At 33.7% G+C, this 14,794-nt stretch overlaps 1 protein-coding gene across 5 annotated transcripts; it reads right to left on the bottom strand.

Annotated features, from left to right (window-relative positions):
• Positions 1-5,700: 5,700 nt before the first annotated feature.
• On the bottom strand, positions 5,701-14,789 carry LOC127061910 (mediator of RNA polymerase II transcription subunit 14). Of its 5 annotated transcripts, none has more exons than XM_050989413.1 (26): positions 14,623-14,789; positions 14,117-14,238; positions 13,815-13,970; positions 13,562-13,694; positions 13,309-13,482; positions 13,106-13,231; positions 12,836-13,015; positions 12,576-12,769; positions 12,376-12,493; positions 12,156-12,297; positions 11,865-12,069; positions 11,618-11,777; positions 11,328-11,535; positions 10,440-10,648; positions 10,029-10,275; positions 9,756-9,899; positions 9,516-9,659; positions 9,202-9,374; positions 8,937-9,131; positions 8,601-8,858; positions 8,272-8,518; positions 7,814-8,184; positions 7,557-7,715; positions 7,203-7,472; positions 6,769-7,032; positions 5,701-6,652 (listed from the first exon to the last, which is right to left on the bottom strand). In XM_050989413.1, the coding sequence occupies exons 3-26, from the start codon at positions 13,961-13,963 to the stop codon at positions 6,488-6,490; spliced, it is 4,635 nt and encodes a 1,544-aa protein (XP_050845370.1). In that variant the 5' UTR covers positions 13,964-13,970; positions 14,117-14,238; positions 14,623-14,789; the 3' UTR covers positions 5,701-6,487. The 5 variants fall into 5 exon arrangements, with proteins under 5 accessions (XP_050845370.1, XP_050845368.1, XP_050845372.1 ...); XM_050989411.1 differs by having other exon boundaries at positions 5,702-6,652; positions 13,815-14,006; XM_050989415.1 differs by having other exon boundaries at positions 5,702-6,652; positions 10,440-10,612; positions 13,815-14,006.
• Positions 14,790-14,794: the final 5 nt, after the last annotated feature.

Genomic DNA, 14,794 nt, shown 5'->3' with positions numbered 1-14,794 from the left:
TTAATTACATACTTTCTTTAATAATATTAATTATATTCTATTATTCATTATATTAATTTTATTAATGATTAGTCTCGGGTGGGACCCTTGGGAGGGGCCCTCGGGTGTGGGCCTTTTGGCGGGTTGCCGTCTCGGCATCTTTTGAAATTCTTTGTCTCTTTTTCTTTTCTTTTCCTGCTTTCTTTTTTCTCTTTCTTCTTTGCTTTTCTTCTTTTATTCTTCTTCTGTTTCAAGTTAGATCATTGAGGGACCGATTATCGAAGAATCTATAATCGTGAAATTAGATTTTTACAGGGAAGTTATTGAATATAAATATATAATTTTGCATATTATTCTTGCATATAATTATCTCTTCTTCTTTAACTTTTCTGTTTCAGGTTAGATCATCGGGGAATCGATCATCGTGAAATTAAATTTTTACAGGAAAGTTTTAATCGTATATTTGTTTTTTATTTTATTTTATTTAATCATTAACTTATTTTTTAATTATTAATATTATTGTTTAATTGCATTTTCATTTTAAATATATATTTATATATAAATGGCTGTTTGCATATAATATTGCATGTTATTTTTGCATATAATTACCTTTTTCTTTTTTCTTTTTCTGTTTCAAGTTAGATGATCGCTGGACCTATCATCGTGGGATTTTTACACGGAAGTTAAAGGAACCTCTCTGCATATAATCTTTATTATATGCAGGAAGGGTATGTCTCCTTGCTTCCGTACGCGAACGATAGGGAAAACACTCACGCGCGTGACGGCCGGCACGCACTTGGGTGTTCGCGGTCGCGAGATTTAGTCCTATCGAGGACTACGTTTTGATTTTTGAAATCGAAATATAGACACGACCGGTCGTGTCTCGAGATGTTTGAAGCCGACGGTGTGGACGGTGGAGCAATCTGTAAGCGGGGTTTTATACATCTCCAGTTTGCTGAGAAGCTCGAAGCTCCCGAAGCGGAAAGGCATCTCGGTTCACGGATTTTAGAGTAGAATCCTCGTTAGACCGTTTCTTTCCAGATGCAGCCATCGTTTCGTCGCCCAAGGACCATAGAGGGATTTAGATTTTTATACGGGAGTTTAAAGAATCTTTCTACCTCAGGCGTAGAAGGATTTCTTTTCTCCCGTTCGGGCAAGATAGAAGGACACTCGCTTACGTCGGCTGGCATAGGCGTTGGTGTTCTCGGGCGCGATTAAGTCCTAAATTGGCTCCAACGTACTCAACATACTCGCGTGAGTGTTTCCGGAATACTCGCGTAAGTATCTATGAGTGCGGTAGGATTCAATTTTGGATTCCGGCGTTTGTCGCGAAAGCACGACCGGTTGTGCTCAAGTGGTGATCGAAGCTTCCGATGTTGGATAGTTGAGCTATGCGTAAGTCGGTTCCCAAATGCGGAGACGCATGGGGCTGCAATTTTAGCGTTTGGAGGCTTGAATTCGTCGGGAGTGGAGGTCGCCCCGTTGCTTTGCTTTCTTGATAGTAGTAGAAGTAGTAAGAAGTAGAGTCACCGTTAGTCCGCGGGTCTCCAGAAGCAGCAACCTCCACGCGGTGGGACCTGGGTCGGCAGTACTTGTGATGTATCGAAATCTTATAAGCTGCAAGTATCTCCGAGCGAATGGCTGCACATTTAAACATTTTTCCAAGTTCTTTCCCATCGAATTCTAACTAAATTTCGGAGTACGTGCAATTTACATTCTTACATCTTCTGTGTATTCAGCAATATATGCACAGTCACTTCTATTTATTGAAAGGCATACCTACATGATAATTATTGGAGATTAATTATTATAGTTTCTCTCGGGTGGGTCCCTTGGGATGGGCCCTTGGGCGTGGGCTTCTGTGCGGGTCTTCTTCTTTCAGTACCGAAAAATTCAGCTCGATTTTCGTACTCTCTGATTTCGGTCGAATTCATTTTCTCTTTTCTTTTCTTTTCTTTTCTATGTCCATCTTTTCATTTTAATTTCATTTCATTTTCACAGGTGCATGTGTTCGTTATAACTTCCGGATATGCTTTCTGTCTATTCTTCCGAGTTTTATCGTTTTCACGTGCGCGCATGTTCCGGTTTTCTTTTCCTCTTTCTCCTCTTCGTGGTTTTCGATATATCGGCGAAGTTCCGATATATCGTCTAAAGGTTCGTTTCATAATCGATTGCTAAACGCGAATACGGGTAGGATAGGAAGAACACTTACGCCTGTGTCGGCGGGCACAGGCGTAGTGTTCTCGGGCGCGATTAAAGTCCTACGCAAATGGACTTCGTTTGATTGCTGAAACGAATAAATGACCGGTCGTGTGTCGGTTTATGTGCTGCCGAGTGGTATGGATTGCTATCCGTAAGCGTGGACTGACCCTCCTCCAGTTAGCCGCCTGAATTCTCGGTTAGTGCGTGGAACGTCGCGAACGCGAATTTAGAGTAGTCACCCCGTTATTATAACACTCACGGGAGTGTTCGGGCGCGATTAAGTCCTACCGGGGACTTCGTTTTATAGAACGCCGATAATTTGATCACGTCGGTCACGCGAATTTTAGAGTAGAGTCCCCGTTAGCTCGTGGGTCCCCAGATGCAGCAACCTCCACGCGGTGGGACCTGGGTCGGTAGTACTTGCGAAATATCGAAATCTATATCTTAATTATATTTAACATCTGTAATTGAATTATACATTTAATTATAAAACGCAAGTATTTCCGGGCGAATGGCTGCATATTTCTATATTTTTACAATATCTCTCGTCTGTCTAAGTTCAATTAAACGTTAAATTGAGTACATTTTGAATTGTTAGTTATATTTCCACAGATAAATAAATTTGAATATAACTAAATTGTTGATGAATTTTTTAACAGAACGCACAGAAAGCTTTTCCGTCGCAGTTATGTTAGCTATCATTCGTATTTATCCTTATTCAATTTTATTACTTATATACTTTTGATAATTACATTAATTATATACTTTTATTTACTATATGAATCACTTTTATTAATCATTAGTTTCGGGTGGGACCCTTGGGAGGGGCCCTCGGGTGTGGGCCTTAGGCGGGTTTCGTTCCTTCACTGAGGAAAGATCCAATTCAATTATGGTATTCTGATTTTCGTCGAGTAAACCGATCTTCGAGGTGCACACCCATCGTTCCAAATTCCATTTTTCTCACGCTCACTTACACAAATACTTTCGATTTTTCCTTTTCATTCTTTTCTTCTTTTCTTTTCCTCTTTTCTTTTTATTTTTTTCGTTCTTTTTATCTTTTTTTACTCTTTTTTTGTTTCAGGTTAGATCATCGAGAGAGCGATCATCGAGGAATTAATATCTTACAGGAAAATCTTAAGGAATTAATTTTTACAGGAAAATCTTTGATTAATATAATTATAAATAATAAAATAAATGTCTTTTTGCATTTAATTTTGTATATAATTTTTGCTCTTATATTTCATTTCTATCTTTTTAATTTTTGCTTTTATATTTAATTTGTGTTATCTTTTTAATTTTTACTCATGTTTTATTCATATTCTTTTGTTCTTTTTCTGTTTCAAGTTAGGTGATCGCTGGACCTATCATCGTGGGACTTTTACACGGAAGTTAAAGGAACCTCTCTGCATATAATCTTTATTATATGCAGGAAGGGTATGTCTCCTTGCTTCCGTACGCGAACGATAGGGAAAACACTCACGCGCGTGACGGCCGGCACACGCGTGGGTGTTAGCGGTCGCGAGATTTAGTCCTACCGAGGACTACGTTTTGATTTTTGAAATCGAAATATAGACACGACCGGTCGTGTCTCGAGATGTTTGAAGCCGACGGTGTGGACGGTGGAGCAATCTGTAAGCGGGGTTTTATACATCTCCAGTTTGCTGAGAAGCTCGAAGCTCCCGAAGCGGAAAGGCATCTCGGTTCGCGGATTTTAGAGTAGAATCCTCGTTAGACCGTTTCTTTCCAGATGCAGCCATCGTTTCGTCGCCCAAGGACCATAGAGGGATTTAGATTTTTATACGGGAGTTTAAAGAATCTTTCTACCTCAGGCGTAGAAGGATTTCTTTTCTCCCGTTCGGGCAAGATAGAAGGACACTCGCTTACGTCGGCTGGCATAGGCGTTGGTGTTCTCGGGCGCGATTAAGTCCTAAATTGGCTCCAACGTACTCAACATACTCGCGTGAGTGTTTCCGGAATACTCGCGTAAGTATCTATGAGTGCGGTAGGATTCAATTTTGGATTCCGGCGTTTGTCGCGAAAGCACGACCGGTTGTGCTCAAGTGGTGATCGAAGCTTCCGATGTTGGATAGTTGAGCTATGCGTAAGTCGGTTCCCAAATGCGGAGACGCATGGGGCTGCAATTTTAGCGTTTGGAGGCTTGAATTCGTCGGGAGTGGAGGTCGCCCCGTTGCTTTGCTTTCTTGATAGTAGTAGAAGTAGTAAGAAGTAGAGTCACCGTTAGTCCGCGGGTCTCCAGAAGCAGCAACCTCCACGCGGTGGGACCTGGGTCGGCAGTACTTGTTATATATCGAAATCTTATAAGCTGCAAGTATTACCGTGCAAATGGCTGCGTTCTTGAAGATTTTTCCAAGATCTTTTCTATCAAATTCCAACTAAGTTTCGAAGTACGTGCAATTTACGTTCATTCGTACATCTTCTATATACTTTGCAATAAATACGCTCTTTCATTTTTATTTACTCAAAAATATAATTCTATAATAATTAGTTATTATAGTTTCTGTCGGGTGGGTCCCTTGGGATGGGCCCTTGGGCGTGGGCTTCTGTGCGGGTCTCCTTCCTTCAGTACCGAATAATCGAGCTGAATTTTCGTACTTTGGTTTTGCTCGGGTCTGTCTTTTCTTTTCTTTTCTTTTCCATGTCCATCTTTTCTTTCAAATTTCATCTTTTTCTCGTGCGTATGTTCCATTGCATCTTACGGATATTTTTTTCTTTCTTTCCTTTTCTGCTTCCTCCATCTCACGTGTGCGCACACTCTTGCTTTCTTCTCTTCTCATTTACTTCTTCTCTTCTTTTCTTTCTCTTCTTCTATTCTTCTCTTTCTCTTCATCTTTTCCTCTTCTTCGCGATTCTCGACATATCCGCGCGGAATACGGGTAGGATAGGAAGAACACTCGCGCGTGTGTCGGCGGGCACAGGCGTGGTATTCTCGGGCGCGATTAAAAGTCCTACGCAAATGGACTTCGTTTGATTGCTGAAACGAATAAATGACCGGTCGTGTGTCGGTTTATGTGCTGCCGAGTAGTATGGTTTGCTATCCGTAAGCGTGGACTGACCCTCCTCCAGTTAGCTGCCTGAATTCTCGGTTAGTGCGTGAAACGTTGCGAACGCGAATTTAGAGTAGAGTCACCGTTATTATAACACTCACGGGAGTGTTCGGGCGCGATTAAAAGTCCTACCGGGGACTTCGTTTTATAGAATATCGATTATTTGATCACGTCGGTCACGCGAATTTTAGAGTAGAGTCCCCGTTAGCTCGTGGGTCTCCAGATGCAGCAACCTCCACGCGGTGGGACCTGGGTCGGTAGTACTTGCGATAATATAAAAATAAATGATATGCAAATATATGTTATATCGCAAGTTCGATCGAGCGAATGGCTGCATATTTTTATACGTTTCCAATATGTTTTCTTTTTATATCTAACTGGATATTAAAGTATTTACATCTTATGTTTTATAATTCTATTTTTTAATTCGATGTTACGGAAGCATTATAAGGAGCGATAAAAGATTAAAACTTTTTCATTTTTCGATAAAAATAATTCAATGTAAATTAGGGATATATGAAAATTACATTTAGAGTAACAACTCTCATTAGATCTTTCTCTTATTTAGTGTCTTTTATTTACAAACGTCTCGTATTATTTACTCGTATATCTACATTTTTCTATAGCTTGAGTAAAACATACAAAAAATGCATATTATATTAATTAATTTGTATTTTAAGACACTTGCATTGGTCTAATCTTTAGAAATAGTATTGTTACATAAAATATAACAGTTATTAATATAAACATATCTTTCCTAACAAACATTTTTTTATATATATATATAATTACTGTTTCCTTATCATTTAATAAGTATACATTATAATAATGCACTTATATGATACAATACTTTATACATTTATTATATAATTGATGTCATGTCAATTTTCAATAATTTAAATTATTCTCCATCATTTAAATATATATGTGTGTGCATACATACATATATATACATATTTTTGTGAAATTAGTGAATAGGATGTATTATTTCAAACGTTTAACAAAATATTAAATACGTCTGATTAACAGCCAGTTTTTTATAAACTTTTACAAATGAATTGGCTCTCCTAAAACTCTTCAGAAATGTTAAATCTCGACGACTTAAATATATTCATGTCGCTCTTAAATAATGAATTTTTTTTGTAAGAGAATAGTTAATAATCGAAAACGCGAACATATTTTTAATTTATCCATGGCGTAGAATTAGATAAACAAGCGAGGTTAGGAGAGTATAGTAAATCCTATTGCGAAGGTCCGCTCATCATTCCCATAGGTGGCATACCTTGAATACCATATGGTCCTTGTGGTGGTCCTTGTGTTCCAGCCATTGGAGAATGTAATTGCATAGCTGGACTTTGTATTTGTTGAGTTCCAGTTACTTGACTTCCAGCTGGAGATGCAACAACCTGTAAAATAATATAAATGAAATATTAGCAGAATTTTAGATAAATATACTAAGAACATATTAAGGATAATGATTCTATTTTATAATAATTATACTGCATTTTATAATAATATATACCTGTGATATTACCGGAGGTTCAGAAGGAAGCGTCAAATTTGTTAAAAGATCTCTTACAGCTGGAAACAAGGAGCACTCTGATTGATTTGCACCATATTCAGCAAATCGTTTTAATTGTAATGACGCTGCTGCAGTTGCAGAAGCAGGACTAGGATCTCTTTTCTCTGCTAATTGAGTTAAGTTAGTACTGACATCATATACAAGTGGTAATACAAGAGACGGTGTTTCTCCTTGATATGGTATACCTATTCTTGTTATTTGTAACTATAATTAAAAAATTTCTTAATTATGTAAGTCCCTAAAGAATTGAAAGTGAAGATATAATATAAGGTGTTAATATAATTATATAATACATAATTATATTGTATGATAAAATAATATAGTTAATAAAATCATTTTGTATAATTGTAAAATTAATATAAAAATATCCTTACAAAAAATAGAATTTTGTTTCTGCACACAAGAACAGCTGCCATACCAGTTGGCACAATTGGTGTTGCAGATGGTGGAATACGTAAACACCATTGTACAGACCATTTTAATTGTTGCTGTTGTGCGAGACCAGGTACAAGTTCTAATTTCATTATTTGAACAAAATCTTTTAAAACGTTGAAAGGAACGTTAAGCATCTTTCCAAAGCCAGATATTGTATTTGGTTTGTAAGGTGGAACGGCAACACGAGTGTCGAAAAATTTTTCTATGATCTATAGAAAATTGTGAATAAGAAGTATTAATAAAATTTACCATTAAAAAAAAAAATGTATACCTGTATAATTCATTAATCTTACTTGTAATTCTTCAGAAGTCCATTGATCTTTGTGTTCCGGAAGCGGTTGTACTTTTATATGAAGAGATTGAAGATGTTGTGGATTTAATCCTACTCTACATTGTAAACTTTCCACTTTAAAGTGTACAACGCCTGGTTCTGTGATGTTAATGCTAGTTAACTGAAATTATAATAAGATGTATTTCATTTTTCATATCTTATTTTTTATATTATAAAGCAAAATTATACAAGTTATAAATATGTTAATGTTATTCTTACACATTCATCTTTTTGAATAAAACGTGTCAATTGCCGCCTCATATAGATACAACCCAAAAATCTTTCTAGCGGTGATAAATCTGGTCCAGGTAATCCAGAAGGATGAGAAGAAGGACAAGAAAGTAGTTCCAACGCTTCATGAGTGAGAAGAGTTGGTACAGCTCCAGCCCATGATCTTTGAGGTAATACTCTGGATATATGACTGCCACTTTTATGATCTGTTGCTTGAGGACTGTGTAAGGCTGCATGGCCAGGACTTTGACCGGGTCTTACTGGAGACGGTCGCGGAACACTAGGAGAACCTGGCCAATTCGAAGCAGCAGGAGAGGCCATACTTTGTGAAGAAGGAAATGGGCTACCATCAATATGACCTGGTATAAACAAATCAATTTCTAGTTTTAAAACATTCAAATTCATAATATATATTAATTTACCACTAACTATTTCAATATTTGTACCTGTTTGCATAAACGATCCTGCAGGCGAATGTCCTACTTGCACATTATTGCAAGGCCCTGGAGAAGATGTTGGCATAAGTCCAACAGGACTTGATACATGCATTGGATTTAAGGGACTGTTGGCAACAAGACTCGAACCAGGTGATGGATGTGGTAACATATTTGGAGTATTAGGAGGTAACGAAGGCGGTGATGCTAAATTAAACGAAGTTGCAGGACTACTACCAAAACTTTGATGTTGACTGGCCTAAAATTATATCATTTTATTAGTTTATTGTATCAATAAAAATATAAACAGCTATTTAATGATATTGCAACTGAAAAAATACCTGTGATATATTTGCAGTATGTGGACTAGCAGGAGTATGTGGATTACTACCAGATGGTGGAGTTAATGGTGGATGAAATCTTAAACCATCTCGTTGTTGGGCTGGAGATTGTGGACCGCTTCTATGATGACTTAAAAAACCAACTCCACTTCCTCCACCATCGCTATCCATAGTAACTGGCGATGGTGGATTATCATCCTCTGACTGTGATCTTCTTCTAAAAAGTGCGCTCTCATCCACATACTTGGAAAGAAATGCCTATAAAAATAATAATATAATTAATTAATAACAATATAAAATATAAAAGAATATTTATATCTATATTAAATCTATTACCTTAAGACCTTGCATAGGTGTAAATTCATTAACGATATAACTTCTATCGAAACAACTATATGCACCATCACGTAAACTAACAAGTCCATTTCCTCTCATTCTTAATTCCAAACAATACAATCCTTGGTACGCTATTCTCACCAATGTTACACATTGTGGCATTATTGTAAATGTTTGTACTGGTACTTGTGGCCTCTGTGCAAAATACATTTCAATAAAATTATACAATAGTAAAATACTGTTAATGTTATATAGTGAGACTTACGGAATTATATACACAAAGTTGAGGAATAGTTGGTAATTTACTAATTGACGTAAGTGGTTGTATAGTTTCATGAAGTATAATAATTAATTGAGCTAAATTTCTGTGCCTATTTAAATGTGCTTCAAGCTGTTCTTTCATGATAGAATGAGCATTGGCAACCGTATTTGTTGGACCTGCAATATATAAATAACTAAAATTAAACGTAAATCATATATATAACATATGATTTAATACTATATCATATAAAAATTTATTTAATACTGTATAATATAAAAATAATAATAAATAAAACTGAGTAATTGAAATCAACTTACTTTTTCCAAATATTAATTTAAATGCTTTATCATCTGTATTCCAATATACAGTTACAGTTGCTCCCCGATTAGGACCATATGCAAGGATTAGTTTGCTATAACTATATGATTTAACTGTGACCAGATTTCGTAAATTATATTTTTCTATAAAAAAAAAGAAGAAAGAAAATAATAAATGTTGTCAATAAACACATCATTTGCATACGTTTTAACATAGGTATATTATTTCACGTAACTTACCAATTTTAAAATATTCAGCTAAATCTTGAACTATTGAATACAAATGAACGATTTGTGCCCAATCATTCAATAATGAATCTACAGTGCGTGATACATTTTCCGCCGTTAACATATCATATGAAAAATATACTGGTCTACGTAAACCTTAAATATAAATATTTATGTATATATATATATCAAAGATAATTTGCATAAAATTTTCAAATCTTCTATAGAAAAATTAATTACCAAATAATTATACTCCTTAACTTTATATATTTAAATAAACAATACCTTGTTCTTTAGTATGATTACTAGTAAGAGGACTACTGTAAAAAACAAATTCAGCCATCCAAGACTTTCCTATCCCTTTTCCATGAACTCTGATAGAAACACTAAGAAGTCTTTTTAAAAGAGAATGCCACGCACTACTTGTTGCAATATTTGGTGATGGAGGAAGTAACTGTACAAGTTTCAATACTAAAGCCGTGGCATTTGCTTCTACTTGAAGCCCTTGATGTGCTATATCCCGTCTACTAAGCTGTAAAAATGTTCAATAATAATTTAATATTATTAATATTGAGATAATACAATATATATATATATATATATATATATATATATATATATATACACATATAATATACATTAATTATTTTAATTACTCTTCCACTAAACAATAAATTATAAAATATTTTATTTTACCTCTTGAGCTAAAGTCACAAATGGTATTCTTTCATCGCATAAAGCTACAACATGGGCCAATTCAGGAATAAAATATGCTGGATGTTTTGATCTTCTATTCTGTGCTATACCCACTGCATCTGTTCTTCCCCCAGTTCCCGTACTTCTGCGCTTGTTGCTCATTGGCTCCATTGCTTCTGTAATGTACCCCCCATCTTGATCATTACTCCCTAAAAAATCCTCCCATTAATCCCCCTAAAGTAGTAAGATGCCAACATCACATTCATTGTTGCCAGATGTTAATACTTGTAGTTACAACACGTAAACAATTAAACGATTAGTAAAAAATTTGGGACATATTAATCATTATTTAGGAAATAATTAATAACACAGAAATCTTTGGTAAAGATAAAACTTCCAATGATAAAGCTTACTTGTATATATAGAAATACATGTTGAAAATAACAGGACACAGTGAACTGTTATACTTTGTATCTTCTAGTCTGACACTGATGCTGGTTGCTTACATTTTTACAATACTAGTGCAAAGATAAAATATATGACAAAGCAAAACAATAGCCACTTACAAAAATAAAAAGTATGAAACAATAAGATTATTTTAGTCCTATATTATTTACATACCTGTACTTCTGGCAATAACAAATATTAGAAATTTATATTCTTTCTACAGATAATTACAGACTTTAAAAAGTTCCATATTACTAAGTCATGCATAATTTTACATGTTAAATAATACACGTATATGTTATGTAATAACGTAAAAAAAATTATGAAAAAATTATACATACATAGCAACTTACAATAATATAACAGATGTTAACATTTTGACATGCCTACTATATAACTGATAACATATATTTTTGATCATTTATTTACGTATATACTTACCACTATCAACGCTAGTGAATGGTCCATGAGTAATCACAAATGTATCAAATTCAATAAGAGTTTGGACTTTTAAATACATCTTAGGAATTTCTGCTTCTATACTATCATCATGTGGATCATCTTCAATGGAACTATGTTTTACTACTGCAAGATAAAATGAACATTCAATTTCACACGGAGAATTTTCTTTTTCCTTGAATGCCACAATCTAAAATGAAATAAACATTTTAAATATTCCCATTGCTTTATTTATTGTTATGCTGTTAGAAATGATGATACTCCGTATATACCAAAATAACTGACGGATGCCTATGTAATTGAACAAACATGCGATGTCTACTAATTTTTGACATTGGGTGTTCTGGATGGTGCAAAACTGGTAAGCGTTCATAAGATGTGGCAGGTAGATGTTGCAACGTTTTTTCACATCTTCTTTGTGTTATCCAAAATCTATAATATCAAAGTTTATATATATAATTTGATACGTTCTTTTGAAGAAATATGATTTCAATTAATATTAAATTAATAAAACTTTACCGTAATTCTGATATAAGTGTAGTAAGCCTAGAGTGATCACCATTCAACGCAGCAGTTAATTCAGGCACTAAAGGAGCATCATATTGTGGTACATGACATTGAAGCATTCCTGTATGAGTATCTACTGTAACTAAGAGAAGTTCTGCTCTTAAGCACGGCTGTAATACTGGAACTGATAAAATAGCTGGGGATCCTGCTAATGTACCTATAATAAAACATAATTTATGTGAAAAAAAATCTGTATATTTTCAATTTTTTGTTTTTGAAATATTATCTTGAGTATATACTTACATTCAACATCTTTCAATATTGCTTGCAACTCTTGTTTTAATTCGGAAAGGCGACTTCTTGTTCGTATGTAAATAGTGTGCACAAGTAAACACTCCATTGATAACTGATCTGATCTTATAGCCCTATCTGCTATTTCACTCTCCTAATTAATCATAAAGAATATATAAAATAAAGCAATTATAATAACTTATATGATAAGACATAATTGTTTAATTCCAACCTTGCTACCTAATGATGGTACATGTACTACAGCAAGAGGTCTTGCAGGGTCATGTTGGTCAACTTGTACAGTTAATCTGTATCCAAGTTCTGATCTAGGATCTTTACTAGTTAACTCTCTGAAATGTTATTTATATTATATAATAAACAGAATTGCACTATAAAAAAGATTCAAGTAACCTTTCAATTTCAAACACATACCTCCAATAAGATATAGATAAACATTTTCCAGGTGTATATTCATCTACATGTATATGTTCATCTAATCTATCACGAATTAATCTTAATGTTTGTGAATAAAGTACTTCCAATTGTAATGATTGACAAAAATAATGAAGAATATGGTATACTTCAGACAATGGATTAGAACTTTCTGCTAATCTAGATTGCACAACCTTTCATAAAAAAATAACACATAATATATTAATCATACATAATATAATAGTATTATATTTACTTACCTGATGAACATATCGCGTTTGTAAGGGATGTACTAATGCTTTTCCATCTCCCGTTTCTCTATCAGAAACTAAAATCTCTAATTCCAATAATCTCCATGGTACTGCTGGACCATCTCCCATAACAGTAAGCGAGACTGAAAATTCTTGTTCGACTAAAAATGTTACTCTACCAGCCTCGATCTATAAAAACGAAAAATAAAATAAATCAGAAAGTAACAATATAAAATTAAAACTGATATTTCTCTGATTATAAATCATTTTAAAACATACCTTCAAATTACGCATTTGTGGAAGCAAATTTCCAGTAACTAATCTATGTTGTATCACTTGATTTAATCTCTGTAATGTACTTCTTTTCTCTGCTGGAGTAATAGGGTCAGGCGGTACTATTCTTTCCTGTATAAATAAAATTCTCTGAATAGTTATTTGTTATAATTCGTATTTTTAAAAATTATTACATATCATCTGCATACTCTGATACAAGCTGGTAAACGACCATATGTGCCAGTAGTAAGGACTTCTACTGCTGCAGGGATATGAAAATTAGGTAATCTAGCATGGACAAGTGTCTTTCGTGCCATTCTTGCCAACATGTCAGCGGTATCAACAAAAAGTAATGACTGTTTATCTAAAAATGCCATAATATGCTGTAACATATAAAAAAATTATATTTATATTGCTTCAGTCAAAAAGATCAATACAATATAAATAAATATATGTACTTACTGCTGATTTATCGACTTTAGATGCACTGTTGGCCCATTTTACTAATGCTAATAAACGAACGTATAATTGTCTAGTTCTAGCAGAAAAATTATAAATTTCAATTTTACGTTCCATATCAGTCTTACGAGGTAACCTAAACGAATAAGTTATATATTATCATTCATATCTTATTTACATATTTAAATTTCTAATTTCAGAAAGTAAAATATTTTTAAATAATCATTAAATGTATATGTGAAAGATATAGACTTACAATTCTGCTAGAACAGTAAGTTCGTGATAAGTACGTTGTATAATGAAATCTATGAGCAAGCCAAGAGAAATAGAACCACCACGATTACCCTCTTGTGGTATATTATTTGTTACCGGTGTTTGATGTCCTTCTAATGGTACAGGTGCCATTTTTATTCTTTATTTTAAACGATAAAATGTATCTTCTTTCAATCTTGGTAAATAATATAAATATGTAATATTTAATAATTATATTATATATAAAATAATTTATATCGTTTAATAATATTAAAACTTTTTATTATATAAATTTGATATACGTACTGAATGTATTTTTAAATGTGATCATAGATGTATAACTTTGGATCACAAAACTCCTAGACACTTTCTGTATCATTAGACCAGAAAAGTCGGCTGAAGTAACGAAGTTATATTCAATGCAATCACTGTGAAAAATATATCGCATTAAAATAATTTAATCTTTCATTTTATACATCTTTATAAGAGATAAATATAAATTTAATAGTTGAAAATGTAAAGATTACTTTAAGAAAAACGTTTAATTACAGATTGCTTTTTTAAATGAAAAAGAGAACATTTAAAAATTTAATGAGAAAATATATATTTTTCCAAATCATCATCAATAATTTACGCGATATAATTCTTATAATAATGAAATTATTAAGTAAAACAAATATACAACAATAATTTCATAGATTAAAACATTATGTACACATTCCCATAAAAAAATCTAAGTGACATGGAACATTTCACTTTATAGCGTTTTCAAATCAACAATATGTAAATTACTATGTAAAAAAATAACCTACTTCTCACCAAAGGACATCACTTTCATTTATATAGTTACATTAGCTAAACGACACATCGGAAACTGATTCCAGTCAACTTCAACCAAATACTTAAAGCAACTGAAAGAAAAGTGTGATGAGTTGATTCATGTTAATTACGTTAATGTTACGCACGACTACTAGGGTGGCGTTA

Source organism: Vespula vulgaris, chromosome 2 (assembly GCF_905475345.1).
Source record: "Vespula vulgaris chromosome 2, iyVesVulg1.1, whole genome shotgun sequence".
Classification (NCBI taxonomy): Eukaryota; Metazoa; Arthropoda; class Insecta; order Hymenoptera; family Vespidae; genus Vespula; species Vespula vulgaris.
This window is presented reverse-complemented; position numbering and strand designations above follow the sequence as displayed.

Excerpts from the sequence above, each read along its gene's own strand:
- LOC127061910 (XM_050989413.1), bottom strand. The coding sequence starts at position 13,963 with ATGGCACCTGTACCATTAGAAGGACATCAAACACCGGTAACAAATAAT. Across the intron at positions 13,016-13,105 it reads CACAAATGCGTAATTTGAAG|ATCGAGGCTGGTAGAGTAAC; the intron begins GTATGTTTTAAA and ends TCGTTTTTATAG. Across the intron at positions 9,375-9,515 it reads TAAATTAATATTTGGAAAAA|GTCCAACAAATACGGTTGCC; the intron begins GTAAGTTGATTT and ends TATATATTGCAG.